Source organism: Ceratotherium simum, chromosome 6 (assembly GCF_057802395.1).
Source record: "Ceratotherium simum simum isolate JZ-2026a chromosome 6, ASM5780239v1, whole genome shotgun sequence".
Lineage (NCBI taxonomy): Eukaryota > Metazoa > Chordata > Mammalia > Perissodactyla > Rhinocerotidae > Ceratotherium > Ceratotherium simum.
In genome coordinates, this window is record NC_141905.1 from 22,946,572 (window position 1) to 22,968,823 (window position 22,252).

Consider the following 22,252-nt stretch of genomic DNA (forward strand, 5'->3'; position numbering starts at 1 on the left):
GGACGAGCCCGGTTTCCCCGCTCACCCCGCCCCCGTCACTCCATATTCAATGAGACGGCCAATGGAGGGCGAGGACGGTGCCAGGGGGGCGGGGCCTCGGCGGACCCCACCCCGGGAGCGGCCGCCGAAGGGGTCAGCACTGAGGCAGATAGCGGATCCCGGGGCGGGGCGGGCGGCGCGGAGGGGGCGGGCCCAAAAGTTTCCTGCCCAACTTTCGCTGCCTCCTTCCTCCGCCCGCGCGCGCTGCGGCTGCAGTCGGGGGGAGGCGGCGGCGGCGGCGGCGGCGGCGGCTGCGGGCAGCGCGCGGGGCGCAGGGCGCGGGGCGATCGCGTCGGGGTTTGGGTGGCGGGCAGGGGGCGCAGGCTCCCCGGTGCCCGCCCCTCCGCCTGGGGTGGGGGGGCGCGAGCGGGCGGCCGGGGAGGGGCCGGCACCGCCACCGCAAAATGAGCCTGCTGTCGGCCATCGACACGAGCGCTGCCTCGGTGTACCAGCCGGCCCAGCTGCTCAACTGGGTCTACCTGTCGCTGCAGGACACGCACCAGGCGAGCGCCTTCGATGCCTTCCGGCCCGAGCCGCCCGCCGGCGCCGCGCCCCCAGAGCTGGCCTTCGGCAAGGGCCGCCCGGAGCAGCTGGGCTCGCCCCTGCACTCCAGCTATCTCAACAGCTTTTTCCAGCTGCAGCGCGGAGAGGTGGGTGCCCCCGCGTGCCCCCGCCCTCCGTCGACCGCGCCGGGCCCTTTTCTATGTGCCCCGCTCTTCCTGACCTGGCCCGGCCCGGCTCCGTATTGCCCGGCCCTGCTTGGCTTGGCTTCGCTCAGCTCTGCCAAACTCGCCTCCCGAAGTCCCCGGGGCGCCGGGAGCGCGTCACCTCCCGGCTGAGCCCAGCCCGGAGCAGCTCAGGCGCGGGTGGGGCCCTCTTGTCCCCTCTTCCAGCCCGGGTGCCCTGCTCGAAGGGGACTGGGTGGGCCCCGGCCGGGCTGGGGGCTCCGGATTTTCTCCAGACAGCAGGGGCGCGGCCAGGGCGGGGAGCCCCTTCCAAGTGTCCTTCCCACGCCCAACCCCATCCCCCTCTTGGCCACAGCTGGCTGGGACCTAGAGTGCGGATTCTGCTGTGAGCTCCTCTAGAGGGGCCTAAAATCTTTTCTCCTCCGACACTTCGGTGGTTCCTGACCCGAAGGGTACCCTGGAGAGCAGTAACTCGCCCAGAGGGCTTTTCCTGCTGTTCTCACACAGGGACCCCGAGATACATCCTCCAGCTGCCTGCCCTCCCCAGCCACATAGGAAGTGGTTTTTGAGGGCTTGACCCCACAGACTGCGCTGTCCTCCGCCCTCCCAGCCTGGAAGGAAATGAAAGGGAAATCCTCTTGAGCTCTTGGGAGGGGGCCTAGATAGGGGGAGAGGTTCCAGCTGCCCAGTGCCGTCTCCAGAAACCTGGGCGGGCTGGCGTTGCAAAGTCGGCCTGTTGGGTGGATTCTGTTACAGAGTGGAGGGGGCAGTGCATCTTCCCCAGCTAGATAAATACACAGATTGCCAGGACCTCCCAGCCCCTCTTGAAGGGTCTCCAGAGTCTGGCTGGATACCACTCGTCTCTCCCTTCAGCTGAACTCCTCCTCTTCCCCCACTCCCACTTACTCCTGTCTCATGGGGGAATTGCAGACAGCCTTTTGTGGCCTTCTCTCACTCTCCTTCTGGCACCTCTCTCTGCAAAAGTGCAGGGGAAAGGGGTGGGGGAGAGGACACACATGAGAGTCACTTGCCTTCTAGACCTGGGTGCACCAATTAGTTTTTGGAGAGTCAGAGTCCTGAATGGTTTGAGGGTTGCACTAGTGTGCTGGGGATGAGAGGGGGAGGCAGAGGGTCGCCCTTTCTGGCCACATAATGCGTTCAACTCTGCCATTTTTCGCCAGAGGAGACGTGGACTTCTAAAACGCTGGCCTAAAGGCCTAGAGGTGGGCCAACACCAGGAGAGCTGAGAGGACTGGTTGACCTGTGTTGGGCCAATTGGACATAGTTGAGGGAGATGAGTCTGGAGAGGCACCCTTTGGTGCCAGATGAAAGCATTGTATGCCAAAGCTCTTTTTAAACTGTAAAGCACTCTCTCCGCATGAGGAATTGTTCTTGGCTGGGAATCTTTCTTTCTTGTAAGAGATTTGCCGCCTCTTCAGGGAACTGGCTTCGGTGACCAGTGACTTGGAGGACAGTTTGTGGGATGTTTCTTCAGTGCCTGCATCTTTTCAATTGTTTGTTCTCTTACCAAAGATTTATTGAGCTCCGTGTGGGCCCCTGGGGATTCAGTTACAGGCTAATTGGGGCCCCAGATTAGAAGACAGACAAGATGATACAGTATGAATGGTGGGTGATGTCCTGGGGGTCCTATGGGAGCCCTAAGGGAGGAGGGTGACAATGCCCCACTGGTCAAGGGGGGGTTCCCTAGTCAGCCTCTACTAGCCTCCCTCTGCTCCCACCCTCTGGTGGCCTTGTTCCCTGAATGTGGGTCCAGGAGTTTTGGGCCATTAAGAGTCCCCTGTGGGAGTAGGATGTTGTGCCTCCACTTGGAAATTTCTGGCATCCAGGATCCCAGCTGGGTCTCAGTGGGACCTGCCTCCTATCACTTCATGGCTGCTTACCTCAGTTTCCCTATGAAGAGGCACATTCCTTCACTGAGGCCAGGGTGGAAGGAGCTGGTAAAGGTTTTCTAGAGCAATGGTGGAAAAAGTCTTTCATGACCTGACTTTGGGGGAACCCCCTGTTTCTGTCTGGGCCTCAGTTTGCCCATCTGTTAAATGTAGTTTCTGCTATCCCCCAGGGTGGTGTGTATGGGATTTGAGAGCTGTGCAAACAGGAGAGGATGTACCTTGAGGCTGGGTTAAGGGAGGTAAGAGGGGCTTCTCCTATGCTCACAGGCCAATGGCTTCCTTGGAGGGCCTAGAGGGCTGTGCGTGCTGACTTCTGGAAGGCTTTCTTGGCTTCAGGCTCACTCACTCTCACTCTCCACCCACTTTGCCTCCTAAACCCTCTTGGAGCCCCAGCTGTGCTCCTGGGGACAGGCCTTTCCTGCGCCCAGGGCTTAGCTGGTGACCTAATGTGGCTCCAAAATAGCAACTGGTTGAGAAGGCAAGAAAAGATACCCTCCACCTGAATACCACCAAGGGGCTTGTTGGAGAGGAAGCAAGTCATGTGTCGGCTAGAGGGGACTCTGTGAAGGGACCTAGGGGCCCAGGAGTGTCGCCATTCTGTGCAAGGCCTGGCAGGCCCAGTGGCAGTGCCTGTGGATGTGACTTGCATGCTGACCGTGACCACGGCCTGTCTGTGCCAGTCCCTGTGCCAAGAGCCCACCCCCTCCTACACCCCCTAGCCAGGCTGCTCTCGCCACAATAGCAAAACACCATGAATGCAGCTGGGATTTGGGCGGGGGGGGAGGGGATGAGGACATGGGGGCACAGAAGCCCATTGTGCCCCTGGAACCTCAGCTCTGGAAGCTGAAGATAAGCCAAGGGTTCTGAGTGGAACACTGGCCCTGGGAGCAGAGAGAGAGAGAGATGGCAGAGTTCATGTGCAAGTGGAAGAGTCAGCACCAGGAGGTGACTTGGATGCTTGTGGGGGCTTCTCAGCTTGTGGGAAGGGTGCCAGGCCCAAGCAGGCTCAGGCACTGTGTGCAGTTTTTAGAAGGCCTCTGAGTCTACAACGGCATGTGAACCCCTGTGTCAACCCCTGGTCTGTGGCAACAGCTATATGTCTTTGGAGAGAGACTCCTGAGGCTCTTGGCTAAGCCCCTCCTTTCTCTCTCCAGATACCCAAGGAAGATTCTTAGAGGGAGTGGGGGTTGGGCGGCATGGGAGTCTTCCCTGCCAAGTTTTGTTTGGAAGTTAAATTCACAGCAGTGTGGGGGCTGTGGAACTCCACTTCCAGAAAATTAGAGTTATCACCTTGTTGAGCATTAGCTTTTGGGCCACTCACCGAGATGCCCAGAGCCCCTCCTGGGTAGTCCCTGTACCCCCTCAAGGGGAGATGTGGCTGTCCTACTCCAGGTCAGATGCTTAGGGAGGCCGCTTTCTTTCCCCCTTCCTCCAGGGACAGATGTGGCTTGAAGATGTGGCCCTACAGTCAAGTGATGCTTTGTGGGGGTCGGGGGAGGGGCTTTGGGGTCAAATACATTTGGAAAGCATAGCATACTGTCCTTCCTTTGGAGACACACAAAGCCCACTAGCATAGTAAAGGCTCTGAGAAGTCCTGCAGTACAAGACCTGTTAACCTTTCTTCAACCCAGCATTTTCCATACCTATTTGAGCAGAGTACAGTTTTGGCACAGAACACCTGCCAGTGTTCTTCTAAACATCCCCAGGCCCAGGGAATGCTCTGTCAAGGCAGACCTCTCCTTGTTGGATAGTTCCAACCCTGAGGAGGCTCTTCCTGGAGCTGTTAACCCAGGTGCCCTCCCGGGTCCTAATACTATCTTCTGCCACACTGAAGACCCCTCCTTTTCGCCACTCTGGTCCACCCGTTGGAGATCTGACAACAGCAACAAAAGTATCACGAGGTTTAGCAGATGTGACTTCGGCCCTTCTGCACAGACAGGGCTATTAGAACCCTTAGAGGAGCGACTGTGGGGTCCTGCTTTAAAAGGTCCCCAGGTCTTGACAGTCTTTGGAAGGTTTTGGTGTGTCGCTGTGCCCACCACAGGTGTTGATGAGCCAAGGGGCTGCCTGAGCAGTGGAGATGTGTAGAACAAAGCCACATTTCTGTTCCGTGAGGGTGGGAGTTTCTTTCACTGGGGCTGAGAGTAGGCTTCAGGAGCTGAAGTTTGTTCCCAGCAGCCTTTGTGGTCTGTGTGGGGTGGTGGGGGCAGCCCCAGGTCCTGGTCACTTGGGAGGATACCCAGCTCCCTTGGCCACCCCTGCAAAGCTGAGCTCTGACTCAAGCAAGGAGGACCGTCATTCGAGGGCCTGTTAGCTGAGGTGGCCTGACCCTCCCTGTGTCAAATTAAGTTGACTGGGCAGGCCTGGGCTCACAGGGGAGACCACACCTCATGGACCTTCTGAGTCAGGTGGGAGGGAGGAGAGCAAGCAGCATTAGTAATTAATAATTAGCAGAGGCAGAGAGCCAGGTCCTGTCAGCACCAAGAGGAGGGCCCTGCAGAGAAGATGGCCCTTGAGTAGCAATCCCTTACTCTGGGGTGGTGCTTTATTCTTGGCATCTCTGTCTTCATAGCTCCCATTTTACGGAAGAGAAAACAGAGGCCTGGGAAATCACCCAGCAAGTCAGTGGCAGAGCTAGATCTAGACCTCTTCTATGGTCCAACCGCAGTTGTCTCCGTGGCTCGTCCTGCTGGTCTCCAGGTTGGCTGTCACCTGGATCTTTCTCTGGGCCCCAGTGCAGGGCAGCAGTAACCAGGGGCATTCTGTCAAGCCTCAATGCCTCTGATGTTTTGTCCCTGATCCCAAACCTTTTGAGGAGTGGTAGGCATTGGTCACAGGGACCCAGTTTCCTCCTATACCCCTGCTCCAGCTGCTCCCCAGAAACCCAGAGTTCCATGGGATATGAGTCCACGAGTGGCCTGGCTTGGGAGAGGTGGAGGAGATGGACACTGAGCACTTCTGAGTACTGTTGTCTCATGTCCTAGGCTGCATGCAACATCCCCACTGTCCAGATGGGGAAACTAAGCCTCTTCAAGAGGAGGATGAAACAGTCAGGGAATCAGTGGCAGAACCAGGGCTCCAGCCAAAGTCTCAGGATACTTGATCTCTCCTGTGTGTGTGTGTGTGTGTGTGTGCGCGCGCACGTGCCCATGTGCACAGGCGTGCATGGTGGTGGTGTATAACCTTTTATTCTGTCTTCGTCTGACTCTACTGGTCTACTTGAGGTTTCTGAAAACACCATGCAGTCCCACTCCTCGAAGCTTTTGCACTTGCTATTGCTTCTACCTAAAATGCTGGTCCCTACCCTTGTACAACTGACAGATTCCGACTTCTTTGTGGCACAAGTAGATGCCCCTTCTCTGAGAGGCTTTACCTGGTTGCCATGGGGAGCACACCTCCCTCCAGCTTCTGTGTGCCTCCAGCTTCTGAACGTGACAGATGAGTTGTACCTGCTTCTGGTAAAGCGTGTCTTAACAATGTTCTTGCTGTGAAATACGCACTGTATGTGTCTGTCCCTATAGCATGTTGTCAGCGCTCTGAGTAGGAATCCTGTCTTTTTCCATGTTGCAGTCTTAGCGTCCAATGCTTAGTCAGTACCTGGGACATACTAGGTGCTCAGTTGACATTCACTGGGTAGATGGGTGGATGGATGACTTGAATTGAACTCTCTCCTCCTCTCTTCCTTCCCCAAACTTGTGACTATGTGAATGTTCTCCTCAGTCTCTTATCCTCTTGTTTGATCTCACAGAAGGAATGTTTATGGATTGTTTGATTAATTGGAAAGAGGTGACTTGGGTGATAGTGAAACCTTGTCCCTAGAGGTATCCCAGCAGAAGCTTAGGTATGCTAGTTGTTCTTCACCATCTTTGGTTATGGACCTCTTTGAGAACTGAAGACATCTGGAGTTCCTCTCCTGAGTGCAATGCCCAGAGTGCAGCATACTTGCACACGCATGTTTGCACATGGTATCAAGGGGATCATGGCACCCTCATGTCAATAGCAGATCCCAAATCAAGGCCCCCTGCTATAGAGACTGCAAGCCTCAGTGGTACCCCAGACTGGCTAGATATTAGGTTCCCTTCTAGTCCTCAGATTCTGATTCATGATTTCTGCTTTCATTCAACAAATACATTCTAGAAGTGGGAGGCAGCCTGGTCCCCAGTGCTTATGTTCTAGCTGGGCAGAGGGCAATGGCTGTGAAACGGGAGCGCCTATCAGGTGAGTGGTGACCTGGGTGGAGGCAGGAGGAACTGAGTGGGGAGGGGGAGTCTCCCCTGAGTCTCCTCTGCTTTGTCCTGCTGCCACTGTGCTCCATCCCCTGCTGCATTCCTCATTCCTCTCCCCGCTCCCCTACCAAAAAGAACACGGACTACTTATTTAAATTGGAATCTTTCGTTGAGCACAGGGAATTGTGTTTTGCATGTCCTGGGTGGATGAGCCTCCAGGATACAATGGTGCCCTTGGGGGTCCTGGGTGAAGGGCTGCCTGGGTGAAGGTTCACCCTGCCACTTTCCTGACCTACAGCGGGTCAGCTTTGGATCTTGGAAACAGGAGCAGAGCTGGGGTCTGCCCATGGCTGGGGAAACCCTCAGACAAGGTGGGGCTTCACTTTCCCATTGCCCAACTCCTTGCCTTGACAACCAGTTGTCTCCTCTCCCTGAGCCCAGCCCACATCCGCCTCTGCCTGTGTGCGTAGGGGGTGTGTGTGTGTTTCACTCTGGGGGCTGGAGCCCCAGGTGGACCCTAGGGGTAGAAGTGCAGGTCCCCTGGAGAAGGGGTGGAGTCATTTGTGAGGTGAATGGTTTCTTGTCCCAAAGACAGGAGTGGGGGAGGGGGTGGTGTGCGCGCGCGTGTCTGTGTGTGTGCGGGGGAGTGCGTTTACGGGTGGCTTTTTGGGATAAGAAAGCAGTTGTTCAGCTGATGAAAGAACTCCCACAGAGCTGGGGACTAGGATCAAAGTTCTTCCTCTGGGTCCGTCTCAGGCTGGGAGACAGGGCTCAGCATTTGCTCCAGCCAGGCCTGCTCAGATGATGCTCTTCTCGTTGCCTCGCCCATGGCCGTGTCGTTCCCCGCAGGTGCTGCTCCACGTCTGCCTGCTCTCCTGCTTCTCTCCTCTGCACCAGTCTCTTCTCCTTCTGGGCTGCCCTCGGAAGCTTCTGCCCACCTGCCCTAACTCCTGCCTGCCCCCTCCCACTGTGCCCTCTCACAGTCCTGGGGCCGACGTGGGGGAGCACAGCTTGGCAGGTAGAGTCAGCCCTGGAAATCTCTGCCTCCATACTCCAAATCCCTCAGTAGAACTACCAACCCCAGGGCCCAAACCCCTCATGCAGCCCAGAGAAGCTGGTGCCTCATCTTGCCAGGGCCAAGGGGCTTGGCAATATGATGTCACAGGGCCTCTGAGCCAAGGAGAGTGGTCCACACCTGGCGTTTTCCTCTGGCTCCCCTTCCTGTAGGGGAAGCCAAGCTTTGGAGGCTGTGTGGGGGCTGAAGTATAACAGGCCAGCAGATCTGGGTGTCTTTCTCCTCTTAGCCACACGTTGACTATGTTACCTTGGGCAAGTTACTCAGCCTCTCTGAGCCTCAGTTTCCAGTTCTATAAAATAGGGCTAATAAAGCCCATCCAAATAGTGTTCTTGCCGGGTTTAAGAGAACTACGAAAGGGGAAAGATCCAGGCAAGTATACGACACAAGTAGGATCAGAATAAACTTCAGTGTCTTCTCGTCTAACTTTCCCCAGTAGCCAAGCCAGAATTTTGGAGAAGTCCCAGCGATGGGCATGAGTCTGACATTCTGCCTCCAGGTGTGGCGTGAGGATCCCACACTGCCTGCTGGCTGCTGGGGTCACTGGCCCAGGGAGGAGAGGGAGGTGGTCTCTTTCCCGAGGCTGGTGATTTGGGCCTAGATGGCCCAGAAGCTTCCACCTACCACACTAGTGGGGCTGCCCTCAACCAGTGCCCAGAGCAGCTTAATCTGGAGCGAGAGCCCCCTCTGACTTAGGAACTAAATCCTTTAAGGTGTTAGGGCATCCGTTACCTCACCTGTCAAGTGGGGCTCCCAGGCCCTTCCCTGCCTGTGATCATCTGCACCCAGGACAGTCACGGGTGTAAGGAGCAGCAGAAACAGTCTGGGCTCTGTGGCCACAGAAGGTTGCAGAATCTTTGCCTTCGGGGTTGTCCAGCCTTGTGGAGAAATAAGAAGGCAGCACTGTGCAAAGAAATTAGAGAGAGACTTCAGAGCTCCTTCAGGCAAGGGCAGGGGAGTCATGGAGTGGTCCCCAGCGTGCAGCTCTGGGGACAGTGCTACGGCCAGGAGGTCCAGGAGCTCCCATGGCGGCTCTGCGGAGCCTCGATGCCAATGGGGCCTCAGGAGCACCTGAATCTGTGCTTTTCACACTGTCCCATGTAGCCCGAGGCCCGAGTAAGAGGACGGGGCGGGTTCAGGGCCACACCACTAGAGTTAGAACCAGACCAGGAGCCGGGTCCTGGAGGAAGTTTGGATGGACACAGAGGGCATCCGGGGTGGACAGCGAGGGCAGAGCTGGAGGGAGAAAAGCAGCTCCTCCGTGGGATGCCGAGAGGAGCAGATTGGTGTTGCAGAGTTAGGGGCTGGCTGATGAAAGGAAGCTCCCACCTGGCCTTGCCCTCCAGCTACAGATGGCAGGCAGGACTTGGGACAGATGGCACCATGTTGATTAGTGCCCTCTGCATGCCGGGCTCTGGGGGTGTCTTTCAGTACCTGGGTGTCTGGACCTTGAGAAAGTAGGACTGCAGGAATCATCAAGTTTGCCCCCTCCTTCCTGGCTCCATTTTTCAGCTTACACGTGGGAAACCCAAGAGGCCAGGCCCCAGCTCCGCAGCTGAAAGGGAGGGAGCTCTGTGTGTCCTGGCCTCCACTCTTTCCAGTCCCCACAGGCCAGGCCGTGGAGACAGCTGAGAGGCTGACGCCTTTCACCTCCATGGCTCGAGCTCCTTGGAGCTTCAGAGAGGAAACAGCTTGCTGCCGCACCCGCCCTTTCACCAGCTGGCAAGCAGGACTCCTGGTCCTTAGGCCTGGCTGTGTGCCCTGGTCTGTGCCCTTGGGCCTCTCTGGGCCTCAGTTTCTCCATCTGTAATATGACAATAAGGTTGGGTCAGCTGACCCACTCTGTCCTTTCAGCTGTAAGGTGATGTCATCTTGGATTGGGGCTGGAGCAGCCATGAGGGACAGGCCACAGTCCACTGGATGTGGGAGAGGTGGTGAGAGGGGACCTCTGGCCTCGCCTGTCTGACCTGGAGCTACCTGTGCGACAGGAACAAAGCTGTGACCCCTGTGAGGTGGTGGGTCAGGGTGTTGAGCTGCCAGGAATAGAACAGCCTGCTCAGAGGCCTCTGGCTGCCCAGGGAGACCCGCGGGGCCGCCCGTGGGCAGGGGAGTGTGGCCACAAGATGGGGGAAAGGTTGTAATTAGTGCACTTTCTGGCACCCACCAGACTTCCCCTTCCTCTTAACAATTTGCAGCCAAAACAGTCCTGATTCCTGTGGACTTGCTTAAATCTTATGCAGAAAAAGAAAAGAAAAGAAAAGAAAAGACAGAAGAGGGGAAAAAAATAAGGGGGTTGTTATTTGTGAAATTGCGTTTCCCAGCCATGAGGGTGAGTCACACCACTTGGAGCTTCAAGTTTCTTGTTTGGATGAACTTTCCTCTGGGAAGCTGGGGCGATGCTGCCCTCCCTCAGGCCAGCTGGGTGGGAAGAGGCCTCGAGTCAAGCTAGAGAGAGACCCTGATGCTTGGGAAGTCCAGGTGCTTCCAAGGCTGAGTGGGGCTGGGCTGGTTGTACCTGAACTACCTGGGGGAGCTTTAAAAATATGCAGATTCAGGCTGGGGGGAGGGCGGTGTGGGGAGTTAGTGTTTAATGGGAACAGAGTTTCAATTTGGAATGATGAAAAGGTTCTGGAGGAGGATGGTGGTGACGGTTGCACAACAATGTGAATGTTTTTAATGCCACTGAACTGTACACTTAAAAATCATTAAAATGATAGATTTTATGTAATGTGTATTTTGCCACAATAAAAAAATGCAAATTCCAGGCCCTCAGTCCCAGGGAGCTGCTTTGATAGGTCTGAGGTGGGGCCCAGAAAACTATATTGGTTAAACGTTTCCCAGGTCATTCAATACAAGTTTGGGCATACTCGTCTAATCTGTAAAATGGGAACAGTGACTCACAGGGTTGTGGCAAGTGTCAGCTATCTTAGTGCGAGTCAAGTTTCCAGGGCCTGGGGTGTAGTAAGTGCTCAGTGTACGTTAACTATTATCATCTAATCCCGTTTCCATCGCAACCCTCCCCACGCTCCTTAAGACTGTCCAGTATTGGTTCACACACCTCCAGGCATGGGGACCCTCTGCCTCCCAGGAGGGCCCACTCTGCCTGGGCCATCTGAGAGCTAGAGTCACCCTGAGGTGGAATGCGGGTTTGTGTGGTATCTTTCACTGGTCCCTTTCAGGGTAGCATAGGCAGTGCTAGAGCAGAGCTGGTCACTAGGAGCCTTTGAGTTCTGTGTCCAGTCACTGTAGGCCGACTGTGTGTGGAACCTGGGCTGCCCTGGATGTTGGTGTCTGTGTCTTTCCTTCCAGATCCCAGCCTCCAGTCCAAACCTACACGAGAAGAAACAGAGGCCCAGGGAGGGAAAGGGCTAGCCCAGGGTCACGTAGCAGGGTGTCCAGGAAGCCACGAAGAGAGGTGGCACCCAGATGGTGAGGGCTGTGTCCTCTAGGAGGGGATGCCAGACCCCCAGAAATGGAACAAGTAGGGAGGCTGAGGTATACATGTGTGAGAGGTGGGATCTGTCCTGGTTGCTGGGTGGCTTGCCTGATCGCCTAGGGCCAGCTCTCAGCTGACACCCCCTTCTCACACTGAGGGGACATAGAAAGGACCGTCCCCATCCTGGACCCCTGTCTGCCCCATCTTTGTAAGGGAACGGAGGCAACTTCCTCTCAGGGGTTGTCTTCCCCTATTAGCCTGGGGATTTGCAAGAACAAGACCATGTCTCTCCATTAGACCCAAGTCTCCCCAAGGTCGGTAGTTCACTCCTGGAGTCCTTGGGCACGTGAGCTGGGGCCAGGGGATACCCAAGCACCATGCCCAGGTTTGCGATTTACCTTTCTGGGGAAGCTGCCTCTTTCTAGCCTTGGCCTTGCCCCAGGAAAGGGGGCCCATGGCTGCTCCCTGCCAGCCTCACAGCAGGCCCCACCTTCGCTAAATTCCAGTGTGCCTGGCTGCCCGGAGCCCGTGACTCCTATAAATAGAGGCTGTATACACCAGGAGGGGGCCTGGGCTGCATCTGCTTTGAAGCCAGGCAAGACATCTGGTTCCTGTCAACTGGAGGTAGGAGAGGTGAGAGAGGTGGGAGAGGTGAGAGAGGTGGGCCACTTCCTCCCCAGGCTCCCTGAGAGCTGGCCTAGGCCGGGCTGAGGGCTCCCCGGACGCAGTCTGCCCAGGCCTCGTGCTGCAGGAGACCAGGCAAAGTGCTGAACTTCAGTCTTTTCATCTGTACAGTGGAAACAATGCTGCAAGCTGATGTTCCTCTTCTTTACAGAATGGAGAAATTGAGTTTAGCTCAAAGATAAGTGGCTTGCTTTAAGTCACTCCAGGAGTATGTGGCAGAGCCCCAAATCTAACAGGTTGCTTTCTGCTTTACCTTCTTGTCTCCTGGCAGTGTGTAAAGAGGAACTAATGATGATGATCATCATCACCATTTACTGAGTGGTTCCTAAGTGTCAGGCAGGACTTAAAGTGCTTTATATTTGTGACCTCATGTTAGCCTTGTAGAAACTCAAGGAGGTAGTTATCATTATTCCCGTTTTCCGGACAGGGCCAGTGAGGCCCAGAGTGGTTAACTGGCTTGCCCATGGACACACAACTAGAGTTAGGATTTGAGCTCAGGCTCCAGGAGGCCGGGGCACATGGGCAGCTGAAGAGTCTATGTGAATTCGTGTTTGTGTGTGTGTGTGTGTGTGTGTGTGTGTGTGTGTGTGTGTGTACGGGCCTGCGGAAATTCCCCCAAGGCCGAGGCTGCTAACGTGTGTGCGCAGGCCTCCCAGAGCGCTCACAGCCTCTGTCCCCACAGGCGCTGAGCAGCAGCGTGTACAAGAGCGCCTCACCCTACGGCTCCCTCAACAACATCGCCGACGGCCTCAGCTCCCTCACCGAGCACTTCTCAGACCTGACCCTCAGCTCTGAGAGCCGCAAGCCCAGCAAGCGCCCCCCGCCCAACTACCTGTGCCACCTGTGCTTCAACAAAGGACACTACATCAAGGACTGCCCCCAGGTAAGGCAGCCCCGCCCGGGCAGGGTTTGTGGCCCCGTACTGACCTGTGGACTGGCTACTATGGGTAGGGCAGGTGGAGCGGCCCCCCAGGGTCCCTTCTACGAGCAAGTGGCCCTGTGGCCCTCTGGCCTCCACCTTTTGTCCTCTCTGGTGTTTCTGAGGCAAGGCTGGCTGGTGTGGATGGGACAGAGGCCCAGCTTGGGCCTGTACTGGCTAGTCAGCAATCTGGGTGGGGGACCCCAAAACGAGGTTGTGGGCCTTCAAGTCCCCACCAGTCTTCCTGCCAGGGTGGGTGTTGTTATGGTGGGGGAGGCTGGGGGCCAGCAGCCTCCTCACAGCTCTCCAGAGACCCCATCTCCTCACACTCACAGAGAAGGAATGCGGGCTCTGGGCCAGGAATCCAGATGTGCTCCCCTGCCCCAGACCCCACCTCTGCCTCCTCTGCAGCAGCGCTTCCTCCGCGGCCTGCTGCCTGTGAGGGAGGAGGGGGGTCCTGCCCGACTTTGTGACCCAAGCCTAGGTCTGGGTGAAGGCCTCAGGCATCAAGGGGCTGGGCATCTCTCCCTCGGGTGAGAAGGGGGCCAGGAGATGGGGGGTGTCGGGCGCGGCCCCCGTCTCTCACCCAGTGCTTCGCCAGGGCAGGGTGGGGCTCCTGGGGCAGCTCCCACTCATGAGATGACCCTTGGATCTCTGACAGACATGGCTTTGGAACCCTGAGGAGAGAGGTTAAGTGTTGTTTTAAATATGGTATGAGATTATCAGTAATTTTTTTTCCTATTATTTTTTCATATTTTCCAACATTTTTATAATGTGGTACTACTTGTATTTTATATGTGTGATGGAAACGGAATCCTGGAAACTCAGAAAATCCATGTAGTATTACCCTCCAGATGTTGGAAGCCGAGGGCGTGGTTGGGTGGGGCTGGATCCCCTCAGGACCAGCGGGAGGCCGAGATGTGCTTGTCACTCACTGCTGTTCTCAGAAATAGCCATGCCTCCTTTGGTCCTTGCTACTTAAAGTACAGCCAGGCACAGCCGCCTGTGTCACCTGGGGGTTTATTGGAAATGCAGAATCTCAGGCCCGCCCCAGAACTGCATTTTAGTAAGATCCCCGGGGATTCGTGTACGCCAGGGGTCTTGGCCTCCCCCAGCTCCTGGACAAGAGACGCCCACCCCGGACCTTGAATAGTGGGAGCTGACCCGCTGGTGGCTGTCCTCCAGATCCGTACCGCAGTGGGCCCCGTCTACCCCTCAATACGTGCAGTAAGCAAGAGGCCCTTGGCACGAGGAGATCTCCGCAGAGGGTGAGACCCCTACCCACCAGGGGTTCTCTGGACAGGACGAGGGGCAAACAGGCAGCTAAGGATCTGGTTGGTCCTCAAGGATGTGCCCATGGCCCACCCAGTCAGCAGTCCCTTGTGCCTCCCCAGCTGAGCCCCCAGCACAGGGGTTGTTACCTCTCAGTCATTAACAACACCACCTCAAAAACTTTTCGCTCCGTCATCTCCTGCCTACAGCCTGTGTAGTGGGCAAGGCAGGACTTAGCCTCATTTAAGGAGGAGACAAGCACTGTGCTGAGGGATCTGCAAGCATTATTTCATTCAGTGCTCACAACTACTCCTTGTGTTAAGTGCTCTTATTAGCCTCATGTTATGTGATGCTTCGAGAGAGTCAAGAACTCTCACAGGATCATCTAGCTGGTTGGTGGGGGAGCTGGGATATTAACCCTGGCAAGCAGGTAGCATTCACACACCAACATGGGTTTTTGGGGCTCTGAGGAACTGTGTTCACACTGGGCTGGCAGCCTGGGAAATCTTCCAGGAGACGGAGGGCTGGAATGGGGCTGACACGTTGGTGGGAGAAGGGTGGCAGTGCCTCCCACAAGGTGAGCAGTATCCAAAGGCCACGGATGGTGAGCCAGAGGTGAGGGATGGCGAAGGTGTGTGTGTGTGTGTGTGAGTGTGTGTGCACGCACTGCCCTCTCTGCAGACAGGGCCAGAGCTCTCCTAAATGTGGGGACAGAGGGTCCCTGATCTTGGTGCCTTACGCTTTCCAGCACAGTGCCAACCCTGGTTCTTCCTTTAGATGGTTTACACAGCATGTTCGCTTATCTTGTGCAGGGCTCTTAACTCTATGGCAGAAGTAGGAGCCATAGCTCCATTTTACAGTTGAAGAAACAGAGTCTCAGAGAGGTGAAGTGCTGAGGAGAGGGCAGAACATGTGTGAGAATGCCAGTCTTGAGACCTCAGTGCTCTTTGCCTCCTTGAGCATCCATGCCATTCCAAGCTGAGACCCCCATGGCCGGTGGAGCCTCACTTTCTGCCCTGAGCTGGTAGAGGCCCTCCTCCGGCCCCATCTCAAACCTGATTCTATCCGGGACTCCTGCAGGTCCAAAGATCTCCCTCCACGCTTCAAGAGAGATGGGAGAGCAGAGGCTCAAAACGTCGGTTTCATCATCTGTAAAAGGAGGCTGATGAGAGCACTAACATATAGGATTGTTGTAATGAAGGAATGGTGGAAGGTGCTTGGCACAGTGCCTGACACACAGTAAGCACTCAGTAAATGTTGTAGCATTATTTTTTTCTCCCTTGTGTCACAATGGAGAGTGCACCAACCTGGCAAGGTCCTAGATATTTTGGTGGCTGGAATTTAATTGGATACTCCCCACCCCTCATCTGACCACAAGCTCTAGGGGCAGGTGCTGGGCCAGATTCATCTCTGTACCCCTCGCTGTCTGACCTTCATGCCAGCACAAGATGCTGTACACAGCAGGTGCTCAGTACAGGTCTTCCTGAGTGAGGGAACGGGTGGACAAGGCTTTCGTAAACCATGGAAGCCTTGGTTTCAAATGAAATATTATGTAAGAGCTCAGCATATATAATATGTAAAAGTGAAATGCTTGTTTTGGTAACAGCTTTAATGAGATGGAATTCACATACCATATAATTTACCCATTTCAAGTGTACAAGTCAATGATTTTTAGTATATTCACAGAGCTCTGCAACCATCACCACAATCCGTTGTAGAACATTTTCATCGCTCCAGAAAGAAACCTCGTATATGCTATGGCTATCACCACTCCACCACACCCCCCGATCCCCCATCCCCTAGCAATCACTAATCTGCTTTCTGTCTCGATAGGTTTACCTATTCTGGGCATTTCATATAGTGTGTGGTCTCCTGTCACTAGATTCTTTCACTTAGCATATTGTTTTCAAGATTCCTCCATGTTGTAGCATTTATCGTTCCATGATGTGGGAAGTGTTCCATCCTGTTCTATTGTCTGGAAGAGTTTGTGAAGAATCAATATTAATTCTTCTTTAAATGTGTGGTAGAATTCACCCGTGAAGCCATCTGAGCTTGGACTTTCTCTTGTGGGTAGATTTTTTTAATACTAATTCAATCTTTTTACTTGTTATATGTCTATTCAGATTTTCTAATTCTTCTTGTGTCAGTTTCTGTAGTTTGTGTCTTTCTAGTAATTTGTCCATTTCATCTAAGTTATCTAATTTATTGGCGTACAGTGACTCATAATATTCTCTCATAACCATTTTTATTTCTATAAGGTTGGTAATAATGTCCCCCTCTTTCATTTCTGATTCTTGAATTTGAGTCTTCTCTCTTTTTTTCTTGGTCAATCTAGCTGAAGATTCATCAGTTTGTTGAACTTTTCAAAGAACCAACTTTTGGTTTAGTTGATTTCCTCTGTTGTTTTTCTATTCTCTATTTTACTACTTTTCACTCCAATCTTTTTTAAAATTGCAGTAAAATAATTATAACATAAAATTTACCATCTTGGCCATTTTTAAGTGTACAGTTCAGTGGCATTAAGTCCATTCACATTGTTGTGCAACCGTCACCACTATCCATCCACAGAGCTCTTTTTATCTTACAAAACTGAAACTCTGTACCCTTTAAGCAATAACTCTCTCTCCTTCCCTCCCTTCAGCTCCTGGTAACCACCATTCTACTTTCTGTCTCTGTGAATTTCACTACTCTAGGTACCTCATATAAGTGGAATCATAGTATTTGTTCTTTTGTGACTGGCTTATTTCACTTAGCATAATGGCCTCAAGATTCATTCATGTGGTAGCGTGTGTCAAAATTTCCGTCCTTTTTTGAGGCAGTGTGTGTGTGTGTGCATGTACTTCATTTTGTTTATCCATTTATTCATCAATGGACAGCTGGATTGCTTCCACCTTTTGGTTACTGTGAATAATGCTGCTATGAACATGAGTGTACAGATATTTCTTTTGAGTCCTTGCCTTCAATTCTTCACCCTAATCTTTATTATTTCCTTCCTTCAGCTTACTTTAGGTTTAGTTTGCTCTTCTTTTTCTAGTTTCTTGAGGTGGAAGTTTAGGTTACTGATTTTACATCTTTCTTCCTCTTTTAATGGAGAGCTTTACAGCTATAAATTTCCCTCTGAGCTACATCCCATAAGTTTTGGTATGTTGTGTCTTCATTTTCATTTACCACAGGATATTTTCTGATTTCTCTTGTGATTTCTTCTTTGACCCACTGGTTATTTAGAAGTATGTGGTTTAATATCCACATATTTGCAAGTTTCCCAATTATCTTTTTTTAATGATTTCTAATTTTATTCTATTGTGGTCAGAGAACATACTTTGTATTATTTCAATGCTTCCAAATTTATTTTGGTTTGTTTCATAGCCTAGCATTTGAGCTATCCTGGAGAATGTTCCATATACGCTTGAGAAGAATGTGTTCTGCAGTTGTTGGGTGGAGTGTTCTATAGACGTCTGTTAGGTCTAGTTGGTTTATAGTGTTGTTCATGTCTTTCATCTCCTTGTTGGTGTTATGCCTAGTTCTTCTATCCTTTATTGTAAACAGGGGTATTGAAATCTCCAACTATTATTGTTGAATTTTCTATTTTTTCTTCAATTCTATCAGTTTCTGCTGAATGTGTTTCAGTGCTCTGTTATTAGGTACAACTATGTTTACAATTGTTGTATCTTGGGCCGGCCCGGTGGCGCAGCAGTTAAGTGTGTGCGCTCTGCTTCGGCGGCCCGAGGGTTCGCAAGTTCGGATCCCAGGCATGCACTGACGTGCCACTTGTCAAGCCATGCTGTGGCGGCGTCCCATATAAAGAAGAGGAAGATGGGCATGGATGTTGGCCCAGGGCCAGGCTTCCTCGGCAGAAAGAGGAGGATTGGCATCAGATGTTAGCTCAGGGCTGATCTTCCTCACACACACAAAAAAAATTTTTTTTTAATTTTTTGTATCTTCCTGATGGATTATCCTTTTGTCACTGTAAAATGTCTCTCTTTATCTCTAGTAACATTTTTTTGTTTTAAAGTTGAGTTTGTCTTTCTTATGGTTGCTGTTTACATAATAGATCTTTTTCCATCCTTTTACTTTCAATTTGTTTATATCTTTGAATCTAAAGTGTGTCTCCTGTAGACAGCATATAGTTGAATCTTGGTTTATTTTTTATCCAATCTGACAATCCCTACCTTTTTTTTGGATTGGTTAATCCTTTCACATTATTGATAATGCTATTATTAATGCTGTTTTGATATATGCTATTATTGATATAGTTGGATTTAGGTCTGCCATTTTACCTTTTTTTTTTGCTGAGGAAGATTCGCCCTGAGCTAACATCTGCTGCCAATCTTCCTCTTTTTTTTTTTGCTTGAGGAAGATTAGCCCTGAGCTAACATCTATGCCAGTCTTACTCTACTTTGTATGTGGGTTGCCACAACAACACGGCTGATGTGTGGTGTAGGTCCACGCCCAGGATCCAAATCCACAAACCCAGGCTGCCAAAGTGGAGCGCACCAAACTTAACCACTACACCACGGGACCAGCTCCTGCTGTTCTGCTTTTTGTTTTCTAAATTACTCACGTCTCTTTTGTTACTCCATGCCTCCTTTACTCCTTTTTATTTTGCATTAAGTGATAATTTTCTAATGTAACATTTTAATTTCTTTAATGATTTTTTCACCATTTTTTTTTAGCTATTTCCTTAGTGGTTGCTCTAGGGCTTATCTTATTACATCTTAGCTTATCAGGATCTGCTTCAGATTTATACTAACTTAATTCCAATGAGATATAGAAATGTTAGTCCAATATAGCTCTCTTCTCCTTTCCCAGTTTTGTGGCATTGTTGTTATACATATTACGTCTATATGTACTACAATTCAACAATACTTGTTATAATTATTACTTTATATAATTTTATGTGTTTTAGAGAAGCTGAAAGGAGAAAGGAGGGCAACTATATATGTATATACCCATAGCTTTGTCACATTAGCCTTCTTATTTTCCATCTCCAGTTCTTTTCATTTGTTCCTGTGGATTCAAGTTACCACCTGGAGTCATTTCCTTAGTCCAAGACAGATTTGCTCCCACCTGCCTCCTTTGTGCTGTTATTGGAAAATATATTACATTTCTATATGCTATAGGACAAATAATACAATTATATACATATTGTTTTATATAATTGCTTTTTAAATCAACTAAGAGAAGAAAGGAAAAGAAATATGCACTTATACTGTCTTTGACAATTACGTAGTTCCCTAACTGGTGCTCCATTTTGTGTGTGTAGTTGCATTACCATCTGGGGGTCACTTGCCTTCAGCCTGAAGAACTTCTTGTAGTATTTCTTGAAAGGTTGGTGTGCTAGCATTGAATTCTCTGTTTTTGTTTATCTGGGAATGTCTTTATCTCACTTTCGTTTTTTCAAGATAGCTTTGCTGGGTATAGAATTCGTGGCTGACAGTTTTTCTTCATTTGAGCACATTGAGTATGTTATCCCACTACCGTCTGGTCTCCGTCGTTTCTGACGAGAAGTCAGTTGTTAATGTTATTGGAATCTCTGTGTAAACGACGTGTCATTTTTCTCTTCCTGCTTTCAAGATTTTCTCCTTGTTTTGGCTTTCAGCAGTTTTACTATGATGTGTCCATTTGTGGATCTCTTCCTGTTTATCCTACTTGGAGTCTGTTGAGCTGCTTGGATGTATTAATTAAAGTTTTTCATCAAATTTAGGAGGTTTTCAGCCATTATTTCTTCAAGTAAAGTAGTTTTTCTGCTCCTTTCTCTCCTCTCGTTCTGTGGAATGATCTTTAAATGGCCTAAATACTTCTAGAATCTTAAATGGTCCAACAGGGGGTGGAATGTGTAGACCCCTAGGCCAGTGCTGCCTAGGACCTGAAGTTGCCCCTGGATCTCTGGGGCTCTGAGGAGGGTGGCAGTGAAAGTGCAGGGAAAGCATTCCTGCCAGTGGCCTGGGTGGGGGACACAGGAACCAGGGGGTGGGAACCTGTTAATTGATTCTTTTCCAACCTAAGGGTGGAATAGAGGTGTCCAGAGCTTAGCTCACAAACTGAAGGGGCTACTCATGGGCCCCAGGGGCAGTGCAGGGGGATTTGGGCACTGCAAGAAAACTGGGAGCTCCTGAAGCAGAGGCAGAGGTTGCTAGAGAGCAAATGCCAATCTCGCCAAAGGGCAGCCCCTCTGTGGGGTGAGGCTGGGCCTGGGCCAGGGTCCATCTCCAGCCAATGTCAGCCCTGGTCCAAGAAGGCTTGGGAGCTAAGAATGTCTACCATTCAGTGCTTGAAAAAACCTGCCTCTGCTGCTGTCCCCACTCAGTGTGTCAGGCCTCCAGTTCAAGAGTAATAATAATATTAACAACAATAATAATAGTCTCTAAGCATTGAGTTTACCACTGAGCTTAGTGTATGATATTCATTAGCTCATTTATTTTTCTCAAAAACTCTATCAGGTCAATTGCCAGATGATAAAACTGACACCCGGAGAAGTTAGGTGACTTGCCTATGGTCACACAGCCAGTGAACAGCGAAGCTGGAATTGGAACTCAGGCCTTCCTGATTTCAGAGCCCAATCCTTTTATTTTATTATTTTTATTATTTTTTTATTATTATTATTTTGTGTGTGTGTGAGGAAGATCAGCCCTGAGCTAACATCCATGCCAATCTTCCTCTTTTTGCTGAGGAAGATCAGCCCTGAGCTAACATCCATGCCAATCCTCCTCTTTTTGCTGAGGAAGACCGGCTCTGAGCTAACATCTATTGCCAATCCTCCTCCTTTTTTCCCCAAAGCCCCAGTAGATAGTTGCATGTCATATTTGCACATCCTTCTAGTTGCTGTATGTGGGACGCCACCTCACCGTGACCAGAGAAGCGGTGCGTCGGTGCGCGCCCGGGATCCGAACCCGGGCCACCAGTAGCAGAGCGCGCGCACTTAACTGCTAAGCCAGGGGGCCGTCCCTGGAGCCCATTCCTTTTAAATTAGGTTCTACTATCTGCCTTAGCAGCCAGACCTTGATCTCCACTATCATTCTCAGAAAGTCATGTTTCTTTAAAAAGATACATTGCTAGAAATGAAGAGGGACAAGGACAATGTGGGCAGAGGCCAGACCAAGTCTATGTGTCTGGTAGATTCCAACACTGGTCCAGCCCAAGGGTGTCTGTTGCCCCAGTGCAGTCAAGGAGGCCAGGGGTGGGTTGGGGCCGCCAGCTCTGGTGGCTGCAGAAATCCCATTGGGCTGTAGGGGAGGCATGGTTGCTATCTGCAGGGCCTGCCTGTAGGTCCCCTGGGCTTCTCATGTTCACTTCTGCACACCGATGTGGCAGGCCTGTGAAGACCTGAGTGGCAGCAGCTTGCTCTGAGCCAGCTGCACTTTTGCCTGCACGGATGTGTGTGTTTGTGGTGGGGGCTTGGCCTGGTGCCACATCTGTGCCCAGGGGCACAGTCTATCCAGGACAGAGCCTGGCCCAGACATGCTACAATCACCCAACCCTTCCTGAGCTCCTACTGTGTGCCGGGCCTGTGCTAGACAAGGCCTTCCTCCTGTCCTCAGTGGGACAGACAGAAACACTGTTGGCAGTTCAGTGTAACTAGGACTGTGGTTGAGGCTTGCAGTGAGGGACTGGCTCTGCCTGGGGCTTCATGGGAGGCCTCAGAAAGGAGGAGTCTGGATCTGGGGTGGGGAAGGCTTCCAAGCAAGCGTGTAAATAACGGGAGTATGCTTTCCGGGAACTGCGAGCCCTTGGCGACAGCTGGCACTCTGGGTGCCTAAGGGGAGGAGCAGGAGGTGTGGCCACAGCAGGTGGCAAAGGGCCTGTGTGCCAGGCTGCACAAACTTGGACTTTATCTGGAGGGCAGGGAGAAGCCATCCAAGGGTTTTAGGTGACATGCTCAGATTGGCATTTTGAAAGATCACACTGGTGGCAGGTTAGAGGCCGGGCTGGAGGAGGCAAGACTGCAGACGAAACCAGTCCAGGAAAGTGGATAGATGATAAGACCAGACAAAAGGCAAGGGCGAGC

General features: G+C 51.9%; 1 protein-coding gene across 1 annotated transcript in view; it reads left to right on the forward strand.

Annotated features, from left to right (window-relative positions):
• Positions 1–384: 384 nt before the first annotated feature.
• Positions 385–22,252, forward strand: part of ZCCHC24 (zinc finger CCHC-type containing 24) — a 62,695-nt gene continuing 40,827 nt past the window's right edge. The window contains exons 1-2 of the mRNA XM_004426892.3: positions 385–689; positions 12,739–12,939. Coding sequence (XP_004426949.1) covers positions 444–689; positions 12,739–12,939 — 447 coding nt within the window. The 5' untranslated portion in view covers positions 385–443. The remainder of the gene's footprint in view (positions 690–12,738; positions 12,940–22,252) is intronic.